Here is a 20,445-nt window from a genome sequence, read left to right as displayed (position 1 = left end):
TGTAACTTGCCCAGTATGGGTCTACTAATTATAATTTGAACTTAACTGGAACAACATCAGGTTAACTTGCCTTCCTTCTGCTTCATTAATATATTTTCAGCGTAATGCAAAATAATGTGAGTGTGTTGACTGTGTAATATGAGCTCTCATTTGGTGCTGCAATCTGTATAGATGGCTTGTCATGCTGTGTTGTATGGGATTGGGGTCTTAGAATGCAAATTTCTTGGGTCAATAGCTAGGGTTTTCCCTGATCTAAAATCTGTCTGTTCTGTCAACTCTTGTTTTAAAGCACCCCCCTCTACCCCATGTACTCAATTGCTCTTTCCCAGTCCTCTAAGGTATTGCAGTGCAAGGTTCAGTGTTTTAAGAAATGCTTTATATGTAAAATTTACTTCTCATTTTGGGTATTTATAATAATGCTAAACTGTATTGCCGTCTTCCTATGTTTTTTCTTCTGTGTGTGTTGGGGTGTGTGCATGGTTGGTTTTTTTTTTGTTTTTTTTTTTTTTTTCCCTCCAACAAGCTTACTTATTATTGATTCTTAAGTTAGTATTTAACTTTGGAATGATTGTAGAACTCGTTTTGCTGCCTGTAAGGTTTGCCTTGTAATTATGTATTTTACTATATACATTTCATAATTTCTCCACCCACTTCTGCTCCAGCATGTTAATCTTTCTTCTCTGCTGACTTTAAAAAGAGGCATTGCCTTTGGTGGAGAGAGACCTGTTCATTTTCTAGCTGTCATATAGAAACTGGTGGTTTTCAAAGCCTGGCACTGCCTCAGCATCGGTTTTCTCATCCCCATTGTCCCCACAAATCTTACAGTCTATTTGATTAGTTGGGATATCTTTTTGTAGTAAAGACTCCATGGGCTTTTTCTGTGTGGGTGTTTCTCATACAAATACAGTTGTCACAACATGTCAGGAAGGCAAGAGATGCATATATTCTCCTCTGTGTGAAACCTTACTAGTCTTACTGCTTTCTTGGATCTCAGCAACAGGGAGAAGTTAGGAGATGGAGGACGTGGTGATTGCAGGCATAGCGGGAAAGCTGCCAGAATCTGAGAACTTGCAAGAGTTTTGGGAGAACCTACTTAATGGAGTTGATATGGTCACAGAGGATGATCGGAGGTGGAAACCAGGTGAGTGCTTGTTGCCTCTCCTTTTGGAGCTCTGAGCTTTTCAGAGGAATTATCCTACAAAAGGAAAAGGTTTATCAGATCAAAATCAGAGTTTTTGAATTCACTTCTGATACATCATCAAGAAATTCAGGAACAGAAGACTTCTACAGAGGTCTTAAGTAATGCATTTTATAGTCATGTCCTGCACAGTAGTAGCTAACAAATATGTATCTTCCAGGGAAAAGCACACTTAATGATAGAGCAGCTAAGTACTGTGAATCCTGGTAGCTGTGGAAATAAAACTGCTCTGTCATTTTTCTGGGTTCCGAAGTAGCAGAGGGACTCCAGTCCCATGATTTGTAGCTTTTTAGAATGTTCTTTTCTGTTTGATTATCCTTCTGAAATTTTTGGCCCATGTCTATCCAATCCAGGCTAGTGAATTGCAAAGGTGAAAAGTAGTTTTTGTTTTTCTTCTGACTGGAACCAACAATTCAGAGTCTGTGTGCTTGGCACAACTTTCCAAAGCACAAATGCTTATAACTACATAGATGCCTTTTGCTGCCATTTCCAGAACAGTCTTAAAAATCACAGTTGTTTTTGTTAATGCGGTGTTTTCATTTCCAAATAAGATTTAGAGAGATGAGTGGATAGGTGTTTGTGTAGCGCTCTGGATGCTGCAAGGGAAAAATAAGGTTTCACTTGTAATCGAGAATCAGCTGTGATCATTCTGTACTTTGTCTCATCTAGTAGCTGCTTCAAAACTGATGTAATCTGTGATACGGTGTTGATTTTTTCTTCTCAGGAATGTATGGGCTGCCCAAGAGAAATGGAAAGCTCAAGGACATAAGCAAGTTTGATGCCTCCTTTTTTGGGGTCCACCCCAAACAAGCTCATACAATGGATCCTCAGCTTCGCTTGCTGTTGGAAGTTTCTTATGAAGCTATTTTGGATGGAGGTAAGCAGGTGAATGACTGAAAAGGGAGAATTGTGGTGTATCGTTTTTGTGCAGCACGTGTAGACATGCACCTGTGTGATGAGATCACTAACAAGAAAGCTCACAGTAGAGAGGAGACCGAAGAACTGGTATGAGGGTTAGAGAAAACTGCTTTGTTCTGGAACTTGAACTAGGAAATCTACACACTGACTGCCAGAAAGTCTCTACTGGTTTGATACAGTGGAACCAATACTACGGAAACATTTAAACAGTCAACAGTACTAGAGCTTTTGTATGTTGGTGTCCCTACACTACTGCTCTACTGTGAAGTTCCATAACAGATGCCTTTGTTAAAGGCCCAGGGGATAATTGTAGTGCAAAGGGAAGATGACTCCATGAGAATTCTCATCCACGGTCTAAAAGAATGACAGATGACCTGCTGTATTCCTGTTTATTGGCAAGATCCAAGGAAAACTTGTGACCTTAGAGCTGCTACCATAGGAAGTTTGCCCAGGGAGTGTGCTTTCAGAAAGAGAAGCCTCCTTTCTCCATCACTGCCAGTGTCGAGAGCTTTTTAGGTACTTGCCCACAGAGCCAAAAAAATAATTCTTCATATTAATGAGTTTCATGTCTGAACATAAGGAGCACATGGAAAAAGTTGTAACCAGCTCGCTAGTTCTGACAGATTAACAATTGCTGAGCCTTGGTCTTAATAGTCTGCTTGTCTTCAGGACTCCTGCAGCACAGAGAAGAAACAGCAGATTGTTACAAGTTGAGATTGCCATGCAGTTTTTTGGAGGAGAGTTGTTTCTTGTGCTAGCTTATTGGCTTTTGTGCCAAAGATTTTTTTCTTTTCTTCCTCATACTCCAGACCTAGGCTTTGCATAAGAATGGATAGTCAAGTGCTCACATGACATTCCATGTGTTGCACTTTTATCCCTTTGTCTGCTTCTTTTCTCTGCATTGGAAATCTGCTGTTAGCTTATCTGATCAGCATTTATAACTTTAATAGTTGTACACTTCTACACAAGACTCTATCAATACCCATCTAAGTCAAAAAAGCTGTCTTAGGGTGTGATTGTGACTCTGTTGTAATAAACAGGTCGAATAAACAGGAGCTCTGCAGAAGGCCTGTGATTGAAAGGGGTAGAAAAGTAACTATGTGGGCTGAAGGTCTGCCAGAAATTGACATTAAGAAATTGTATTTCGTGAACTGGTACCATCTGTACCTGATACCTTACCAGTTTTCCCCTCATAATGAGTTCGTTTGCTGTAATCTGCTTTCCAATATTCCCATAGGCATTAATCCAGCTACCCTTCGTGGCACAGACACGGGTGTATGGGTTGGTGCAAGTGGGTCAGAAGCTGCTGAAGCCTTTAGCCAAGATCCAGAACAGCTTTTGGGATACAGTATGACTGGCTGCCAGCGTGCTATGTTCGCCAACAGGATTTCTTACTTCTTTGATTTTAAAGGTAAGTGTCCTCAGACCTGTCAGTGCTGATCAGTAATTGTAATTTCAGCATAGTTGTACCATGGTTGCTCTAAAGAAGTGGGGTGGATATCAGGTATTGACTCTTTGGGGATGAGAAAGTAGAATGCAGATGTTGTAAAGAGGCATGTGAGAAGCAAAAGCCGTGTTGTAACTCTGTGTTAAGACTCATTAGGAGGCTTTGTACTTCAGTTGTTGAAAATAGGCATAGCTGGCATTCGTATGAAAGATAATAATGCCAGGAGAAAAACTAATTGGAACGGGTAACTCTGAAAGAAGTAGGAGTGGTACAGGACTGGTATGATTAAAGGCATGATGGGAATTGCCTTGAAGAGCAGTAGACAGCAGGGACCATGGTAAGGGTAGCACCAGGAAGTGGGAGTGATACCATTGTTGAAAATGGGGAGATGTTACCTGGTTGTGATACTTTTTGATGGAGATGGAGGTGAAATTTTAAAATGCACCCTTAAAGCTTAACTGTTGGCAATTTTTTTCCTCCTTTCTCATCCCCTGTTACTGGCAAGCAGGCAGAGATGGTGATTCTTGTCTCCCAGTGTATCAGGATTGCCTGTAATGTTCTGAAGCAACTGTTTGTATTTTTTAAATGCATTTTGTGGTAACCATCCTATAGTCTTTGGAGAGTAACTTGAGAAAAATTAACAGTAAAAAATTTTTTTTGTTTGTTTGTTTTGTTTTGTTTTCCCTTTCTGTTCCCTAAGGACCAAGCTTAACTATTGACACAGCCTGCTCCTCCAGTCTCATGGCTCTAGAAAATGCTTATAAGGCAATTCGTAATGGACAGTGCAGTGCAGCCGTGGTAGGAGGGGTCAACCTTCTGCTGAAGCCCCACACTTCTGTGCAGTTCATGAAGCTGGGTATGCTTAGTCCTGATGGTGCCTGCAAAGTTTTCGATGCTTCAGGTAAGGCATTAGCATGAAAAATTGTCTTGTTGTACAAGATGAACTTATTGCTGAATCTGTGACGTGATGCTCTGGTAACAGTGGACATAGCTGGTCTTGTCCTTGTTCTTAGGTGCGCTGCTTGGGACATACCCTGGAATTTGTCTGTGTTGCATAGCTCCATTAGACCTAGAAAATTACCTGTGGAAAATAAATTGTATGCTTCGTTTCTGTGCCAGTGGGGAAAGGAAATAACTGTCTCTTGATGTAAACTTTCTTTCATCATTTGTGATGAGCAGTGAGCCTTTCTAGGACATTCTTTTTTAAACAAATGTACATATTGTATTCCAAAGCAATCTGTTTTAAGCAATAGCTCAGGAATGAAATAACCTTAGTGTGTGGTGCTTTTGCTACTTTATTCAAAGCAGAATAGATTAATGACTTGTTCTGTCTCTATTCTCAGGAAATGGATATTGTCGCTCTGAAGCTGTTGTCGTCGTTCTTTTGACCAAGAAATCCATGGCTAAACGCATCTATGCTACAATAGTTAATGCTGGGAGTAACACTGATGGCTTTAAAGAGCAAGGTGGGCCTTGAGCTTCTGAAAAGTGAGATACCTGCAGAACAGTTCATTCTAGAGTCTTTGTTATCAGAGAAAGATTATTGCAGGGTTCCTGTTCTTTAGGTGTGTGAGGGTTTTTCATTGTGCTTTTTTTTTTATTTTTCAACTTTGGTAACGCAATGTTCAGGCCCCTGTTTTGTAAAGGGATGAAAGGAGACAAGTGGAGATTGTTATTATACAGAGTATCAGGAGTGTCCTGTTGCTAGTTTAGCCTTTCTTGGGATATACTTTATATATATATTGGAGTAACTTTTGCACAGATAGTAGAAACATACATGTTGTTACTGGAAATCTCTTTTCCTGCTCCTGTACTATTTTTCCCACTCATGGAGATGCCAAGTTTTATATGTTTTGCTTGATCTATACATATAGTGTTAACCAGTATCTTCCCACAGTACTCTAATCATTGGTTTAGTTCCATTTCTGGTTCCTCTGCTCTAATTTCTAAGAGCCTGATAGGCTTACTGTGTTTGGTACAAAGGACATAAGTATAAACCCTGAAAAAATAGCTTTCTTTTTGTCCTGGTAGCCCCAGTCAGTTGAAAGGGTGCTCAAAGCGGAACAGGAAGCATTTATTGAGAGAGAGAAATTGATGGCAATTTTGATTCTAGGTGTGACATTCCCATCTGGAGACATGCAGCGGCAGTTGGTCAGTTCTCTGCACAGAGAATGTGGTATCAAGCCTGGAGACATTGAGTATGTTGAAACTCATGGAACAGGCACCAAGGTCAGTATGACCTCTTTGGTTTTGGGGTATTTTCTTCCCTTGCACCACTTGCCACACTTTGGAACCAAATTATTCTTTGTTCTTTCAAAATAAAGGTAAAGGAATTATATTTCTGTCTTCTACCAGTTTATGGAATATATACTGCTTCACTGCTTTTGTATTTTACCCAAATATCTTAACCTTTCATTTTCTTTTGTGGTGTGTTTTGGAAGTATTGGCTACTAGCCATTCTGATTACTTTCCTTCTAGGTTGGAGATCCACAGGAGGTAAATGGCATTGCAGATGTCTTCTGCCAATGTGAGAGAGAGCCATTGTTGATTGGATCAACCAAGTCAAACATGGGTCATCCAGAGCCTGCCTCTGGACTTGCTGCATTAGCCAAGGTAACATGTGGTCTGTGAGAGAAAAGGCTTGGGGGTGAGGGAGGGACTAGTATTGGCTGTGTTTGTTTGTTTGTTTTAAAGAAAATTTGCACTGATCCAGAATAAAATCTACACCGGTATTGATAAGTCAGGTGATTCCTTACTACCTACTACTTGTTTCACCTGCAAATGCTTTTAAAAGCTCAGGTGGCTATTCTGCAAGCTGTACATGAGTGCCCAGGTGACCCTCTGCCATGTGTACTCACACATGCATGCAAGCTCAAACATTATAATTCACACATACCACTCAATTCTACAGGAACGTAACTCTGCTCAGAATAAGGGGCTTGAGGTCACCTTATTGATTATTCTTACACTGGAACTTCTGACAGAACTCTGTAGGTCATTGGGTTCAGGGGAGGTACAAATAGAGAGGTATTGGAGTAGTTTGAATGACCAAAGGTAAGAAGCAGTTTCTGTACCAGAAGAGTAGCTGATCCTTTGAGCTGTTTGTCAAGGATGTATTTCTCTTCTTAGTCTGTCTTGTGTTGGTGAGAAGCCAGGTGATTTATTTGGGATGAGGCTACCAGCTTGAATAACTGGTTGTCTTAGCAACTGGCCTACTAATTACTGCTGTAGGCAGACAATCATCTCCCAGCCCTGGCTGCTAAACTGCTTAGCAAAGAGCTAGCTATGGTTCATGCTTGGTTGTAAGCCTATTACTGACAGCCTTATAGACATGCAAACTGAATTCAAGTATACTATCACTGCTATGATTTTAGGCTCTTTAAAATAATTATTATGATCTGAGTATGTACAGCTTTCTGTGAATAGCCTTGTCTGCAAATAAAGAGTGGAAACTGAAATATCTGTCTCTCTGTAGAGGAAAGTTTAACCTTTTTTTAGAACCTCTATCACCTGGACTGCCACCTTTTTCAATAGTAGGAATGATGACTTGATTCATTAAAATGAACCTCTCCATCCTTAATGTGTTGTATGTTATGAGCAATTTGCTTAGTACAGTTCTTCCGTGAGGACTGAACTGTCAGGAGAGGATCAAAGCTTTGAGGTAACTTTCCCTGTTTGTGTTTCTTAGAGAATGCAGAACTGCAAAAATAGGGACCACAGTTTCTTTTTTGAAGACTTCTGTGACATCGTATTTTCTCACTTTTCCATCACTTTTTTCACTTAACTTTGTATCAGAATTTACAGCTGTAGGCAAGAGCCCATAGCACCTTTCACGTGTTAGAATGTCTTTTTGTTGTGCTTCTATTAAGTTGTATTAGGTCTTGTTCCCAGATCTGGCATGTTTGAGAGCACCTGAAGCTATGTCTGGTTTGGTGTTGAAAGTTCTGTCTCTGTTCTCGGTTCTTTGAAAGTTGGGCAGCAATTGACATTTTAATATTTGGAATTTTAATAAGAATGACAGATCTTGCATTCTTGAGGCCAAACCAGAAACTACACCGAGGCAATCCTTTTCTAAGACAGTAACTGTTTCAGGAAGCATGCAGTTTCTGTTAACATTTTATTTTTGCATTCCATAAAATGCTTTTACGTGTGAGATGTCAGTTATGAAAATAGATCTTGGAAGTATCTGACTTAAGACTTAAAGAAAATGTTTATTATGGAAAAAAGAATAAGAAAGAATACTAGGGTTTGCCAAGGCCACTTTACTTGAGTTCTGGTGAGGTAGGGAGAACTCATCTGCACTTTGCTGTACAACAATTAGGCTGAGTAGTTGAAAAGACAAATTTCTTGTTAGCTGTGCTGTACACGCATTGTACTGCATTCTCAAACTTATGTAGAAGCCATGGAAGGCTTAGAGGACAAATATGTATGTTTTATAAAGCAACAGTAAGTTCAAAGTAGGTAGTACTGTAGGTGTAGGAATAGCGTTCATGAAAAGTCTTTTGTCACCGTGGCTTTATAACATGCTAACTGGAGACGAAACTGTACGTTTATGGTTGTTTTCCTGGATAGTTTGCCATGTCTGATGGTCAGCTTGGAAGAACTGTTTCCCAACCACGATCTGTTTATGTGACAATTTTGTGGTGATGAAGGAATTGCCAAACACACAGGACATGCAGTATCTGCTACTGACCTTATGGTGTTTGGTTTGCTGGACTTTTGTCACAAATGATTATGGCTTTGGTGTTATGGACCGTTTGTAGTGTTGTTATTGAAAAAGGTAGTTCTTGCTTTTTATTGTAAGTCTTGTGCTGTTTTCTGTGCTGGCTCTGCCAGTTCTGATACATCTGCTGCTTTTCTGGGTGAAGAAGACATCAAATGGATAGCAAGCAGCATGAAAACCCTTTCACCAGTGGTTCAGTGTGTCTCTTTTGTGGTAAAGGCAGAAATGGGAGCATTTATTGTAATAAAGAATAGTATGTATGGCCATCTGAATGGGGAAAGATGGAGTGTGATGAAGGAAGAATAGCTGAAAGAGGAGAAAAAAGATGTGATATCTTTAGTAGCTAGGTTGCTTTTCCAGCAAGATTGCATGGCTTTACAGTTAGAAAGGGTCTGGAAGCTAAACTTAAAACTACCACCCTTAACCTTAACCACTTACTTTCTACATGGCCTTAAAACTTGCCTAAGTGAAGTATGTATTGCCTCTACCACATTGATAATGTTAGTCTGTGAAGGGTCCCTTTATACAAAAATAACAGGAGCTGCTTTTGTGTATGCTTACATGGTCATTTATAGTAATGAAAATAAATAAAACAAAATATAGTTTAAAAAAAAAAAAAAAAAGAAAATATGGAGCACATAATACTATGTTCTGTCTTCCAGGTCGTTCTCTCTCTGGAACACGGGCTGTGGGCCCCAAATCTTCATTTCAGTGACCCAAATCCAGATATTCCTGCTTTACTTAATGGCTCCTTAAAAGTGGTTTGTGAACCCACACCAACAAAAGGTGGCTTAGTCAGCATCAATTCTTTTGGCTTTGGAGGTGCTAACGTTCATGTCATTCTGAAGCCAAATGAGAAGAAACATCAGCCTCCAGAGACTTGTAACTTGCCAAGACTGGTTCAAGTTTGTGGCAGAACACAGGAAGCTGTAGAAACACTAATTCAAGAGAGCAAAAAACATAGAGGATGCGGTCCATTTTTACGCCTGCTCACTGATATCTCTGCAATTCCTGTATCCCTCATGCCCTACAGGGGCTACACCCTAGTTGGCACTGAGAGTGACATCGGAGAGGTTCAGCAAGTTCAGGTGTCTGGTAGACCACTCTGGTACATCTGCTCAGGTAGGTCCACAGCAGCGTCCAGGCTTCTGCATTCTTCTGTAGAAATGAAGCTTGAATAGTTGGATCTTGTACACTAAAGTTTTTTCCGCTCTCCAGAATGAGGAACTGTCATGCAGACCCATGGTATGTGTAGGAGAATCATGTTTTCTGTGTTTTATCTAATGCTTCCAATTTAGCTATCTTTTATTGACAGCAAAGTCCAGAGAACAAAAAAGCAGTGCCTAATTTAGAGGGTGTTAGGAATGTGCGATGATTTGTCCTTAGATAGGATTCTTTCACTTCCAAAGCAAGCATATGATGTGCACTTCTATTATAGAGCATTACAAAAGCACGTTTTCTTGCTTATCTTGCAGGCATGGGAACCCAGTGGAAAGGTATGGGCCTGAGTCTTATGAAATTGGATGTGTTTCGCCAGTCTATAATGCGCTCAGATGAGGCTTTGAAGAACACAGGACTGAAGGTCTCAGACCTGCTTCTGCAAGCAGATGACAATACTTTTGATGAGACTGTCAATGCATTTGTTGGAGTAGCTGCTGTTCAGGTTAGTTGCAGTTAGATAGTTGCAGTTGATAGTTGCAGTAGATAGTTTGGGTAGTTTTGGGACCAGCCCTTTGCAAGATGCTTGGAGGAATGTTGATGTAAACTGATCTCTGTGTGTGTGTATCTGTGCGTGTAATGTGGGGTAGTTTCTCTAAGATACTAAGGAAAATATGAAGTTTTATGTAAATGTTTCTGCCAAGAAACAAAGTTCTATAGAATGCCTTCTAAAATTTGTTCTGAAAAAGAACGAAATGATGTTAAATGGAGTCTCTTTAATTCTGGAAGAGTGTCAAAGCAGGATTTGTTGTGTATTAAAAAAAACTAGAAGCAGAGCTTTTAAAGTGATCTGGAAAGCTGGTCTTGGCTCTTGCTTTATACAGACACTCTTAGCTTCCAACCCAAGCTAATCTATGATTCTATCTTAAAGATCATCTAGTTCCAACCCCCTTGCCATAGGCAGGGATGCCACCCACTAGATCAGGTTGGCGAAGGCCACACCCAACCTGGCCTTGAATACCTCCACAGACAGGACATCCACAACTTCCTATCATTATATCATTCCTTGTCCTATCATTATCTACCCGAGTAAAGAGTCCCTCTCCATCCTTTTTATAAGATTCCTTTAAGTATTGAAAGGCCACAACAAGGTCTCCCTGGAGCCTTCTCTTCTCCAGGCTGAACATCCCCAGCTCTTTCAGCCTTTCTTCATAGGAGAGGTGCTCCAGCCCTCTGATCATTTTTGTAGCCCTTCTCTGGACTCACTTTAACAGGTCCGCATCTTTCTTGTGCTTGATGCACAAAGATGCAGTATTCCAGGTGAGGCCTCATGAGGGCATAGTAGAGGGGGACAATCACCTCCTGATAGTGCCTCTTTTAATGCAGCCCATGGCACAGTTGGCCTTCTAGGCTGCAGGCACAGACTGCTGGCTCATGTCAAGCTCTTGGTAATCTCTTGTTGTTGGAGATAACGTCCTAGGGTAAAGCTGCATAGTGGAGAAGCACAAACAATACTGGAGACATGATGATTCTTGACACGCTTTGAAATGTGGCTGAAGCTGCTGTTATTTGTGTGTGTGTGTGTGTGTGTGTGTTTTTAAAAAAAGGGCAAGAAGAAAGTCTGTACAAAAAATAATCTTGAAATGCACCCAGCACTCTTGTGTGCCTTTGAGTCCTTACACCTGCTTATTCTGGTATGGAATCATTAATTCTGCCTTTCCTTGCAGATTGCCCAAATTGATATGCTGAAGGCTGCAGGTCTGCAACCTGATGGGATTTTGGGCCACTCAGTGGGAGAAGTAGCTTGTGGCTATGCAGATAATTCCTTAAGTCATGAAGAAGCCATTCTTGCTGCTTATTGGCGAGGGCGATGTGTTAAAGAGGCCAAATTGCCCCCAGGAGGAATGGCTGCTGTTGGTAGGTATATGCTTAGCAAAAGTGGTAGAGGAAAGTGCATCTGATCTCTGTTGTATGGCATTAACATAAAACTGGGCTCTGAAATGTGTTTGTGATAGCAATCAGTTCTGTAAAAGTTTGGCTACTGTTGCCTCTTTTTTTCTTCTGATGAAGAACAGGTTATAAATATTGAAGTTGATACAATGGTAGTAATATCTGACCTGTAATACATAAGAGTTTTGGTCATCATTCCAAAACCAAGTGGAAATACAGAGATTTATTGACAGGTGACAAATGACAGAGTCCCAGTAATTACCTTGAAAAGAGAAGTGAGAAATATAAGGCACAATGTTTTTTCTCTTTACTCTTTTCAAAAAGCAGTATTTCTGAAGTATGCAAGAATGAGACATGAAGTCGCTGGTATGTAATGGGCAGTTGGCTCACAGAACTTAGTGCCATTAGCACATGCTTGTGCCTGCTGGTACTCAGGAAGGAGCTTTTTCCCGGTCCAGCACTACTCAGTGTTTCTGTCAATTATAAGTTTTGTTCACAACTGGGTGAAGTTTTGAGCTTTGAACCCAGCAGTTTGTCTTCAGTGGCTTCATGCTAATTTATATGTTTAAAAATAACATGACTATTGATAGCAGGATTGTTTTCCTGTTTCATATGAATAGACACAGTGGTTGATTAAAAGTGGTGAAACACTTCAGAGAAAAGCTGTTGCAGGTCTAATGCAATGAGTTTGATGACTGGGTCTCATATTATAAACCTACGCTTCTTATTTTAACCAATTCTATAAAGTACTATCTACCTAACTGAGCTCTTTTTCTGCTTAATATTAAATACGTGACACCTTATCACAGAATTTAGCTTAGAGTGATGCATATAATGCTTTTCATAATCTGATTTTGAGTTCAAGCTTTTACTGTGACTTGTATCCATGTAATATGTGCTCAATATCACAGTGACAAATAAAGTGTTAAAGCCATAAGATAAACATCCTTTGATTTTGCAGAATCACTTCTGGGCAGAGTGGGGATGTCTGTGATCTTTCTAGGAATCTGTTACAGTTTTGTAAAATGCTGAATTAAGTGCAGTGATTGCATGCTTAATGGGGAGGATTGCCTTTCATCACAAGGCTTACTTCTCAAAACATGTTGTCCTGAACTCTTCCTCCTGCAGGTCTGACATGGGAGGAATGTAAGCAGCGCTGCCCTCCAAATGTGGTACCAGCCTGCCACAACTCTGAAGATACTGTCACTGTTTCGGGGCCTTTGGTAAGGAAAGAATTAACATGGTGCATGCCAGATCTGTGACTGGAACCTGTGAAGTTCTAGTTTGAAGAAAATGTGAAGCTAAGCTGCTTGAAAAGAAAAGCACCCCTCCCAGTGGGAGGGGACATGGTGTTCTTTATGAGTTCAAACACTCAAAAGCTCTCTGAGAGGAAGTGTAAGCTAGTAATGACAGATTTCTTATGCTGAATACTCTTATAGCCATGGGTATAATGAGTGATGAATGATAATACTGAGAACGACAATAATCTCATCACTGATATGGCGCCCCTTAAGTGGCAAGTGATAAAGGGCATGGAGATAGTACAGTGCTTCAAACATTTCCCAAATATATTGTGAGCTGTTAGTTTTAGTTCTCTTTTATCCTTTTCTCCTCAGGACTCTGTGAATGAGTTTGTAGCCAAACTGAAAAAGGATGGTGTGTTCGCAAAGGAGGTCCGCAGTGCCGGAGTTGCATTTCATTCCTATTATATGGCATCTATTGCACCAGCGCTGCTAAGTGCTTTGAGAAAGGTAATGCTACTGAATTATGGTGTGCTTGAGTTGTGGTGGGGCACCTGGATTTGAGCATCAGTGAGGTTAAGCTAAGAGGGTTCTATCCTTTAAGAGGGAAAGTCTCTTAAAGAGCGTGTAGACATCTGTAAGTTTTGAAGTCCTATCACATTAAGCAGAATGGTGACCTCAGCAGTCAAGATGAGGAAAATGTCCCACAAGAAAGGGGGCAAGGGCTGCTTGCTTTTGCCTGTCTTGCTGTCATCTATGACCTGTAACTCTTCCTCCTGTCCCTCTTCATTGTCTGTCTGCAGGTCATTCCACACCCTAAACCTCGTTCAGCACGGTGGATCAGTACATCTATCCCTGAATCTCAGTGGCAAAGTGATCTGGCTAGGAATTCCTCTGCAGAGTATTATGTGAACAACCTAGTGAGTCCCGTGCTGTTCCATGAAGGCCTGAAGCATATTCCAGAGAATGCTGTTGTAGTGGAGATTGCTCCACATGCTCTTTTACAGGTATTTTATTTGATTGTGTCAATGTGGTAGTATATCTCAAAATGTTCCTGCAGGAAGGGAATTGAATGTCTGAAGATTAGGGAATGTTGCTTTTTTGTTTTTTAATTTTTTCCTTCCCATTCTGAGAATAGTATCTTACTCGAGTACTTTCAATTCTCTCCCAGTTTTAAGAATTTATTTATTTTCTTAAATAAATAAATAAATATCCCAACATACTACAACTTCCCTAGCCATGCGTTCATGTTGTGGCCTTTATTCATTGTCTTGCATTTCAGATAGCTGATAGGTAGCTCTCCAAACTGCAGTGAGTAAGAAAATTGTTTGGACCTAATAGGGCACATGTGTATAAAGCAGGGCAGGGAGGAGAAATTCAGGACTAACAGGGCTTTTCTGTGGAAAATCTGTTATTGCCATCTGTAGTTTCATGTTCTTGTATTGGAAAGTTGTAGTTGGTAGTGGTGTTTCTTTCTCCCTTATTCTCCTTTTCAGTTTTTAAAAGCTAGTTCAGTTGATACTGTTCTCTCTCACTTCATTTGCGGACTTGGATAATCAAACTTACATAGCCGTAGAAATTCAAGGAGAAAAGAAAACACAATTCCACACTAACATGACTGGCTAAAATAATATAATATGCAGTGTTGCATCTCTTACAGATATTAAGTATGTCTACATCATGTTAATTTTTCAGAGAAGTAAGATCTGAGTTATTACTCTCAAAAATACCTTTATACTAATATTAAGATGCATGCTTTTAGGTATTCTCCATTATTTTGTGGGGTTTTGAATTATGTGGTGTCCATTCCTCCTATCCTTTCTTCCCACCCTCAATGTGAGCTGAAAATAGACAACACTTCAAATGGAACTTATAAAAAATAGAATGTCCAAGCATTAACCATCTTTAATGAATGGGATTTGGGGAGGTTTTCCCCCCCAGCCTCTGCCGGGTAACTTTGTCCTGTGTGATCAAAGTAAAAAGCCAGAATGTGCCTTTGGATTCCTGAAGTGTAGTCTCTCTTTTGTGTTCCCCTACCTTCCAGGGAATTTGAGTATCATTATACTGAAGCAAAACGTTGCTTCGCGTATCTACATTATTTGAGAGGATGCTAATGAGGTGATTAAATGCAAATTTGTATGGCATCAAATGTTTTCATCAGCTTCCAAAAAAAGACTTGGATATCTATAATACCAGGCATACACAAAATGTCTTCTATCATCTATTTCAGAACACTATATTATTCCCTTTTTCCCATCCCATAAGAACTGGTCATTGTGATTTAGCCCCTTATCAGAGAATGCAGTACATGAGGTACACTAGGTTGTGCTTGTCTCACAAGATCAGTGCTGTGGTCTTGTGCTTGTCCCTTAAGTCTCAAGAGCTGGTCCTTTTTATTTGCCCCATGGCATGCAAAATGAGACAAATCTTAAGATGATCCATTTGTGAATCAAGTTTTATAGTTGTACAGTGTTTCAGAGTTCCAATCCAGTATATATTTTTTATGTGTATTAGTTTTATTTGTGCTTTGAAAGTGTGACTTGAAGGGAGAATCAGAGCAGAACTATTTAGACGTATTTTTCTCTAAAAAGATTTTATACTTAATATTAAAATCACTGCGATTTTGGAATCTAATGCAAGTGACTAATGATTTCATCAGCTGGGTTTGAGAGTGTTGTTTTTCTCTTCCTTCTTCCTTCTTCCATTTAAAGACTTTAGACCAAATTAAAGAACAGATCAAATTTGGGTCAGATGTTCAAGGCTGGGTTTTTGATTTAATAGCAGTTGTTTGGAAAATGCTGTAGGAAGCTACAGACTGAAAAAGGCTGATCCTTGGAGCAAGAGCTTAAGGTGGGGTGGCGCACAAGTGGGAGGCTCAAGGGGGTGATCCTGCAGTTCTTGAAGTGTAGCTGTTGATTTCACAGGTCAATTTGCCTGGGAAAGGGAGATGTGTGATTTGGCAGAATTTAATGAATATTACATTTATTCTTCCTTAAAAGACATGCAGTTTCTTGGATGGCTGGAAGGGTATTGTGCTGTGCTGCTTCTAGCCTGTTTAAATATGCACGTTCTAGCACCTGGCACAGGTGCAGAAGCAGTTTGACGAAACAGTGTCTTTGTGGTGTGTGGAGGGGAGGGAAAATCAGAGGCAAAAAAGTTAGTAATAACTTCCACCAGTGATTTCTGAACTCTACTTGACCAGGCTATCTTGAGGAGAAGTTTGAAACCATCATGCACTATTCTACCTTTGATGAAGAAGGACCAGAAGAATAACTTGGAGTTCTTCCTAACACAGGCTGGAAAGATTCATTTAAGTGGGTAAGGAGACTAAGGGATCAAGGGTGAGTGGGGTATCAATTAGGAGAGAATTCAAGCCTATTCTCTAGCATGCATGTCTTCACCGTGATTGAAATACTCTTTCAACAAACTTGGGAAAAATGGGATTTACACCTATGCTTTATGTATTTTATATGCTCATTTAGGAAGTATTTCCACAGGTTAGAGATTGTTTGGGCTGGGGAGGTGCTTTTCAAAGAGAAGGAATCCGTTTCCTGAGGCCTAGAAGCCTGGAACTGGCTCATAGAAAGTAAACTTTGCATCTCATAGACTGTTAGAATTAAAATTTGGTTATAGTAGTATAGTTCATGGAACTCCTGGAGAAGTCTCAGACGTGGAGCCCAGGAACAGTTACTATATGACCTTTAAGAATTACGGTCATTTTTTTTTTTTTTTCCTTTTTTCTCTTTCCCCTCCAATAGTCATGATCCTGTTTGTCTTCCTAGGATAAATGTCCTTGGAAACAACGTGTTCCCATCTGTGGAATACCCTGTCCCTGTTGGAACACCCCTTATTTCTCCATATATCAAATGGGACCACAGCCAGGACTGGGATGTTCCAAAAGCTGAAGACTTTCCATCAGGTTCCAAAGGCTCTGCATCTGCTTCAGTCTACAATATTGGTATGTTTGTCAGTTGGTTTTGTTTGTTTTCCTACTTTATCTCTACGTTTTTTTATAAAACTAGGAAAAGGACACTCAAAGCACAGCATCCTTGAAGTCATCTTTTGTAGCTTCATATATTTTTATTCGTTTTCAAAGAGACTGGATCTACTTCTGAAATGGGGTGAAAGAATATGAACAGAGGAGGAAATTGTCTTGATTCAGACTGACAGTCTTAAGTTTGGCATGTTGCCAATCAGGATTGCTGGGAAAAACACTACATCCTCTTAAAGAAACTTAAGGCAAAAGATCTCTTTATTTGTGAGTTTTTTTAATTTTTATTCTGCTCTTTATTCTGTCACAGACGTGAGTCCTGACTCTCCTGACCATTACCTGGTTGGTCATTGCATTGATGGCAGAATCCTGTACCCAGCAACTGGGTACCTTGTGCTGGCTTGGCGATCTCTGGCAGGGTCTCTTGGCATGGCCATGGAGCAAACAGCTGTTATATTTGAAGACGTTACAATTCATCAGGCAACTATCCTTCCCAAAAAGGGTGAGTGAGTGGTACTGTCACAATTGCAACAATTAAAGGACCGTAAGGAAAGAAATGCAAAGGGAAAGTGAGAGGAACTTGGGGCGGGGGGGGGGGGGGGGGGGGAAGGGGCAGGTAAGACTGGGAGTGCAACATGTCTGTATGAAATTACTGATTGTTCAGTCAAGTAACACATACAGTCACCTTTACTCCATGTTGTGTGGAATGAGTCTGGAAATGATGCTGGAGAATGGAGGCAGTAACTGACCTTGCAGCCCTGTCTTCCTCAATGTTTCTTGCAGGATCAGTGCAGTTGGAAGTTCGAATCATGCCTGCTTCCCACTGCTTTGAAGTGTCAGGGAATGGGAATTTGGCTGTGAGTGGTAAGTGAATGAAGTGTGTGTGCATGCCCTGACCTACTCAAATCCATTATGTATGAACACTGATGATTCTTATTCTTGCCACTGTGCCCATCAGGGAAGATTAACCTCCTAGAAAACGATGCTTTGAAGAACTTTCATAACCAGCTAGCTGCATTTCAGACTCACTTAGACACAAGCTCAAAGTCTGGCCTCTTGAAGGAAGACGTTTACCAAGAGCTGCATCTTCGTGGATATAATTATGGACCAACTTTCCAGGGTGTTCTGGAATGCAACAGTGAAGGTGAATTTACTTTCTATGGAAGAATGATTAATGTGGTTATTGTAATGATGAATATTTTATCTTTTAGTTCAATTTGTATTAGTGGTCCACTTGACTATGCTTTGTGGAGTAATTATGCTTTTTAGTGTGGTAACAGAGAACATCTAAGTGTTCTAACAGGGCACTGGGAAAGCTGTTATGTCCAATGTAAAACTGATTACTGGAGTTTACAAGGGAAGCTGGGTGCATGCAACAGACTTTGTAGTTACGTAACGACTTCCCACATTTGCTGAATGACAAAATTACAGTGAGGTTTCCACTCTCTCTTCTTCTGCAGGAAGTGCAGGGAAAGTTCTGTGGAATGGAAACTGGGTGACCTTCCTTGACACCTTGCTACACATGATAGTCTTAGCTGAGACTGGGCGCAGTCTACGCTTACCCACCAGGATTCGCTCAGTGTATATTGACCCAGTGCTGCATCCTGAGCATGTGTGCCAGTACCAGGACAATGTAGAAGGTAATGTCTTTTGTCTTCGGCCTTTTACAAGTTCCTTTGAGTGCTGTGTATGAATGTTTGACTTTCTTAGAAGTAGGATGGACTTTAGGGGCCCTCTTACTCTCCAAGTTATTCTACAGCTCCCTTTGTAATGGTCTGATGTAGCACTCAGTGTCCATCTGATCACCTTGAAGAAAATGCTTATAGAGTTTGATGCAAGCTTATGTTTGTTTCTTGTCTTTCAGCTTTAGATGTTGTTGTTGACCACTGTCTTAACAGCCTCAAAGCAGGAGGTGTTCAGATTAATGGTCTTCATGCTTCTGTGGCACCACGACGACAACAGGAACGAATCCCTCCCACCCTGGAAAAATACTGCTTTGTTCCCTATATTGAGAGTAACTGTTTGTCTTCCAGTGCCCAGCTTCATGCCTATCTGGAGCACTGTAAAGGTAGAGCGGGGTTGGTTTGTTTTCACATTAGGGGAATCTTCCAGCTTGCCAGAGCTGACAGAAACTGTTCATACTACTTCAATCCTTAGAGCACTTAAGAAATTGAGTGTTGGTCTCTGTACAAAACTTCAGCAGGAGTCCTATGTCCACACACTTGTTAGAAGCTTAAAAACTACTTTTGCCTGAGGTAACTCAGGAACGCAAGTAGGAGTAAAGCCAGCAGGTGGGGGCATCTACACTTCTTTAAGGGGCAGTGTGTCAAATAGCACAACCCTTCCTGTAAGCAGAGAGGCAGAAATCGGCTTCTTCATGGAGAAATCCAGTCTGCTTACGTCAAAAACTGATAAGAAAGCCTACTTCATCAAGTCTTTGGCTTTCTTAGCTTGCTTTGTTTTGTTTTTCCTGTGAACTGCCAAGATGGGGAAGGTAACATGCCTGCTCCCATTTATATGTGGGCACAAGAAGGTGTTTTAGTGAGGTATGCTAAAGAAAGTTCACATTTGCCACAAGAATAGAATAAAAGCAGCTTAGACTGTTGTGAAACCAGTAGCCTAGTTTAATGCTCTCTGAATGGAGAGACATCATCTGTGCCTAGCTCCTTGCCTTCTTGTATCTCTGTCAAAGGAGGCAGGGAGGAATTGAGTGCAAGTTTTCTTTATTTTGGGTTTGTGGGTTGTTTTTTGAGGTCTTTGCTATACCTTGAGATGTCATTTTTAATATTCTATGTTGGTAAAGTAACTTCATGCTCATCCTTTAATTTGGCAATAAGTTTTAAAGATTTTATTTCCTTTTTTTTTTTTTCTTCAGTATATCCTCCTGTCCAGATACTGTGGCCAAAGTTTTTATTTGTAGTGGAATTTTATTTATTTATTTATTTATTTTTGTTAATGCTGTTGCTGATCTCAGTCAAAATCAGCAATTTTCCATTCAATTGTAAAGCAAAAATCTTATACTCACTTTTGTAGTTGTGGAAAAATACAACTTTCCTTGTCAACTCTCTAAAGCTTCTATCAGTCACAGATTTTCTGTTAGTTGCCCTCTTTGAGTTGCAGCTTTACCCTGGGTAGTCTCAGTGGTTTATATTGTCTTGGCACAAGCCTTACTTGTTTTGAGGCTGCAGCTACTGTATAATCTGTAATTATGGGAAAGCACAGAACAATGCACTATGTCTTTGTGGCTAGGCTGATGATATAAGACTATGACTTGATCAGTGGTGATCACCTGGTATAGCAAATGAGGGAGGGGACATTCTCTTCAGAAAGAGGAAAAGAAAAATGTTTGGAAAATCTGACTCCTCCTTTCATTTCTTCTTCTACTCCATAGGTCTGATCAAGAACTTACAGGCTAAAGTAGCTGTGCATGGTGTCAAATTAATCATCCACGGCCTAGAAACTGCAGGGGCTGCTGCAGGGTCCTCACCCATGCAGAAGGGCCTGCAGCATATCCTTGCTGAAATCTGCCATCTGGAACTGAATGGAAACCTACATTCTGAGCTGGAACAGATAGTGACTCAAGAGAAAATGCACTTCCAGGATGACCCTCTTCTCAATGGCTTGCTAGATTCTTCAGAGTTGAAGGCTTGCCTGGATGTGGCACTGGAGAACATGACCAGTCACAGGATGAAGATAGTGGAGGTTAGCTGGAAGCCTGGGATGAAATCATAGCTTGTGTTTCCATGCCTCCCAGTAACCTGATCACATACTTCTATTATTCCAGTTACAATTCTGTATATCATTCATTTTTCAGCTTGG

The 20,445-nt window shown here is 40.5% G+C and overlaps 1 protein-coding gene across 1 annotated transcript in view; it reads left to right on the top strand.

The window, feature by feature from the left end:
• FASN (fatty acid synthase) overlaps window positions 1-20,445 on the top strand; it is a 45,505-nt gene that overhangs the window by 5,198 nt on the left and 19,862 nt on the right. Inside the window, exons 2-22 of the mRNA XM_068654555.1 lie at window positions 995-1,141; window positions 1,923-2,075; window positions 3,354-3,527; window positions 4,264-4,464; window positions 4,907-5,029; window positions 5,677-5,792; window positions 6,042-6,176; window positions 8,949-9,408; window positions 9,762-9,949; window positions 11,172-11,361; window positions 12,523-12,617; window positions 13,011-13,145; window positions 13,439-13,642; window positions 15,838-15,953; window positions 16,418-16,593; window positions 16,937-17,128; window positions 17,410-17,490; window positions 17,585-17,770; window positions 18,087-18,266; window positions 18,491-18,694; window positions 20,018-20,328. Of these exons, the coding sequence (XP_068510656.1) occupies window positions 1,015-1,141; window positions 1,923-2,075; window positions 3,354-3,527; window positions 4,264-4,464; window positions 4,907-5,029; window positions 5,677-5,792; window positions 6,042-6,176; window positions 8,949-9,408; window positions 9,762-9,949; window positions 11,172-11,361; window positions 12,523-12,617; window positions 13,011-13,145; window positions 13,439-13,642; window positions 15,838-15,953; window positions 16,418-16,593; window positions 16,937-17,128; window positions 17,410-17,490; window positions 17,585-17,770; window positions 18,087-18,266; window positions 18,491-18,694; window positions 20,018-20,328 (3,747 nt within the window). The 5' untranslated portion in view covers window positions 995-1,014. The remainder of the gene's footprint in view (window positions 1-994; window positions 1,142-1,922; window positions 2,076-3,353; window positions 3,528-4,263; window positions 4,465-4,906; window positions 5,030-5,676; window positions 5,793-6,041; window positions 6,177-8,948; window positions 9,409-9,761; window positions 9,950-11,171; window positions 11,362-12,522; window positions 12,618-13,010; window positions 13,146-13,438; window positions 13,643-15,837; window positions 15,954-16,417; window positions 16,594-16,936; window positions 17,129-17,409; window positions 17,491-17,584; window positions 17,771-18,086; window positions 18,267-18,490; window positions 18,695-20,017; window positions 20,329-20,445) is intronic.

Source organism: Anas acuta, chromosome 18 (assembly GCF_963932015.1).
Source record: "Anas acuta chromosome 18, bAnaAcu1.1, whole genome shotgun sequence".
Taxonomy (NCBI): domain Eukaryota; kingdom Metazoa; phylum Chordata; class Aves; order Anseriformes; family Anatidae; genus Anas; species Anas acuta.
This window is presented reverse-complemented; position numbering and strand designations above follow the sequence as displayed.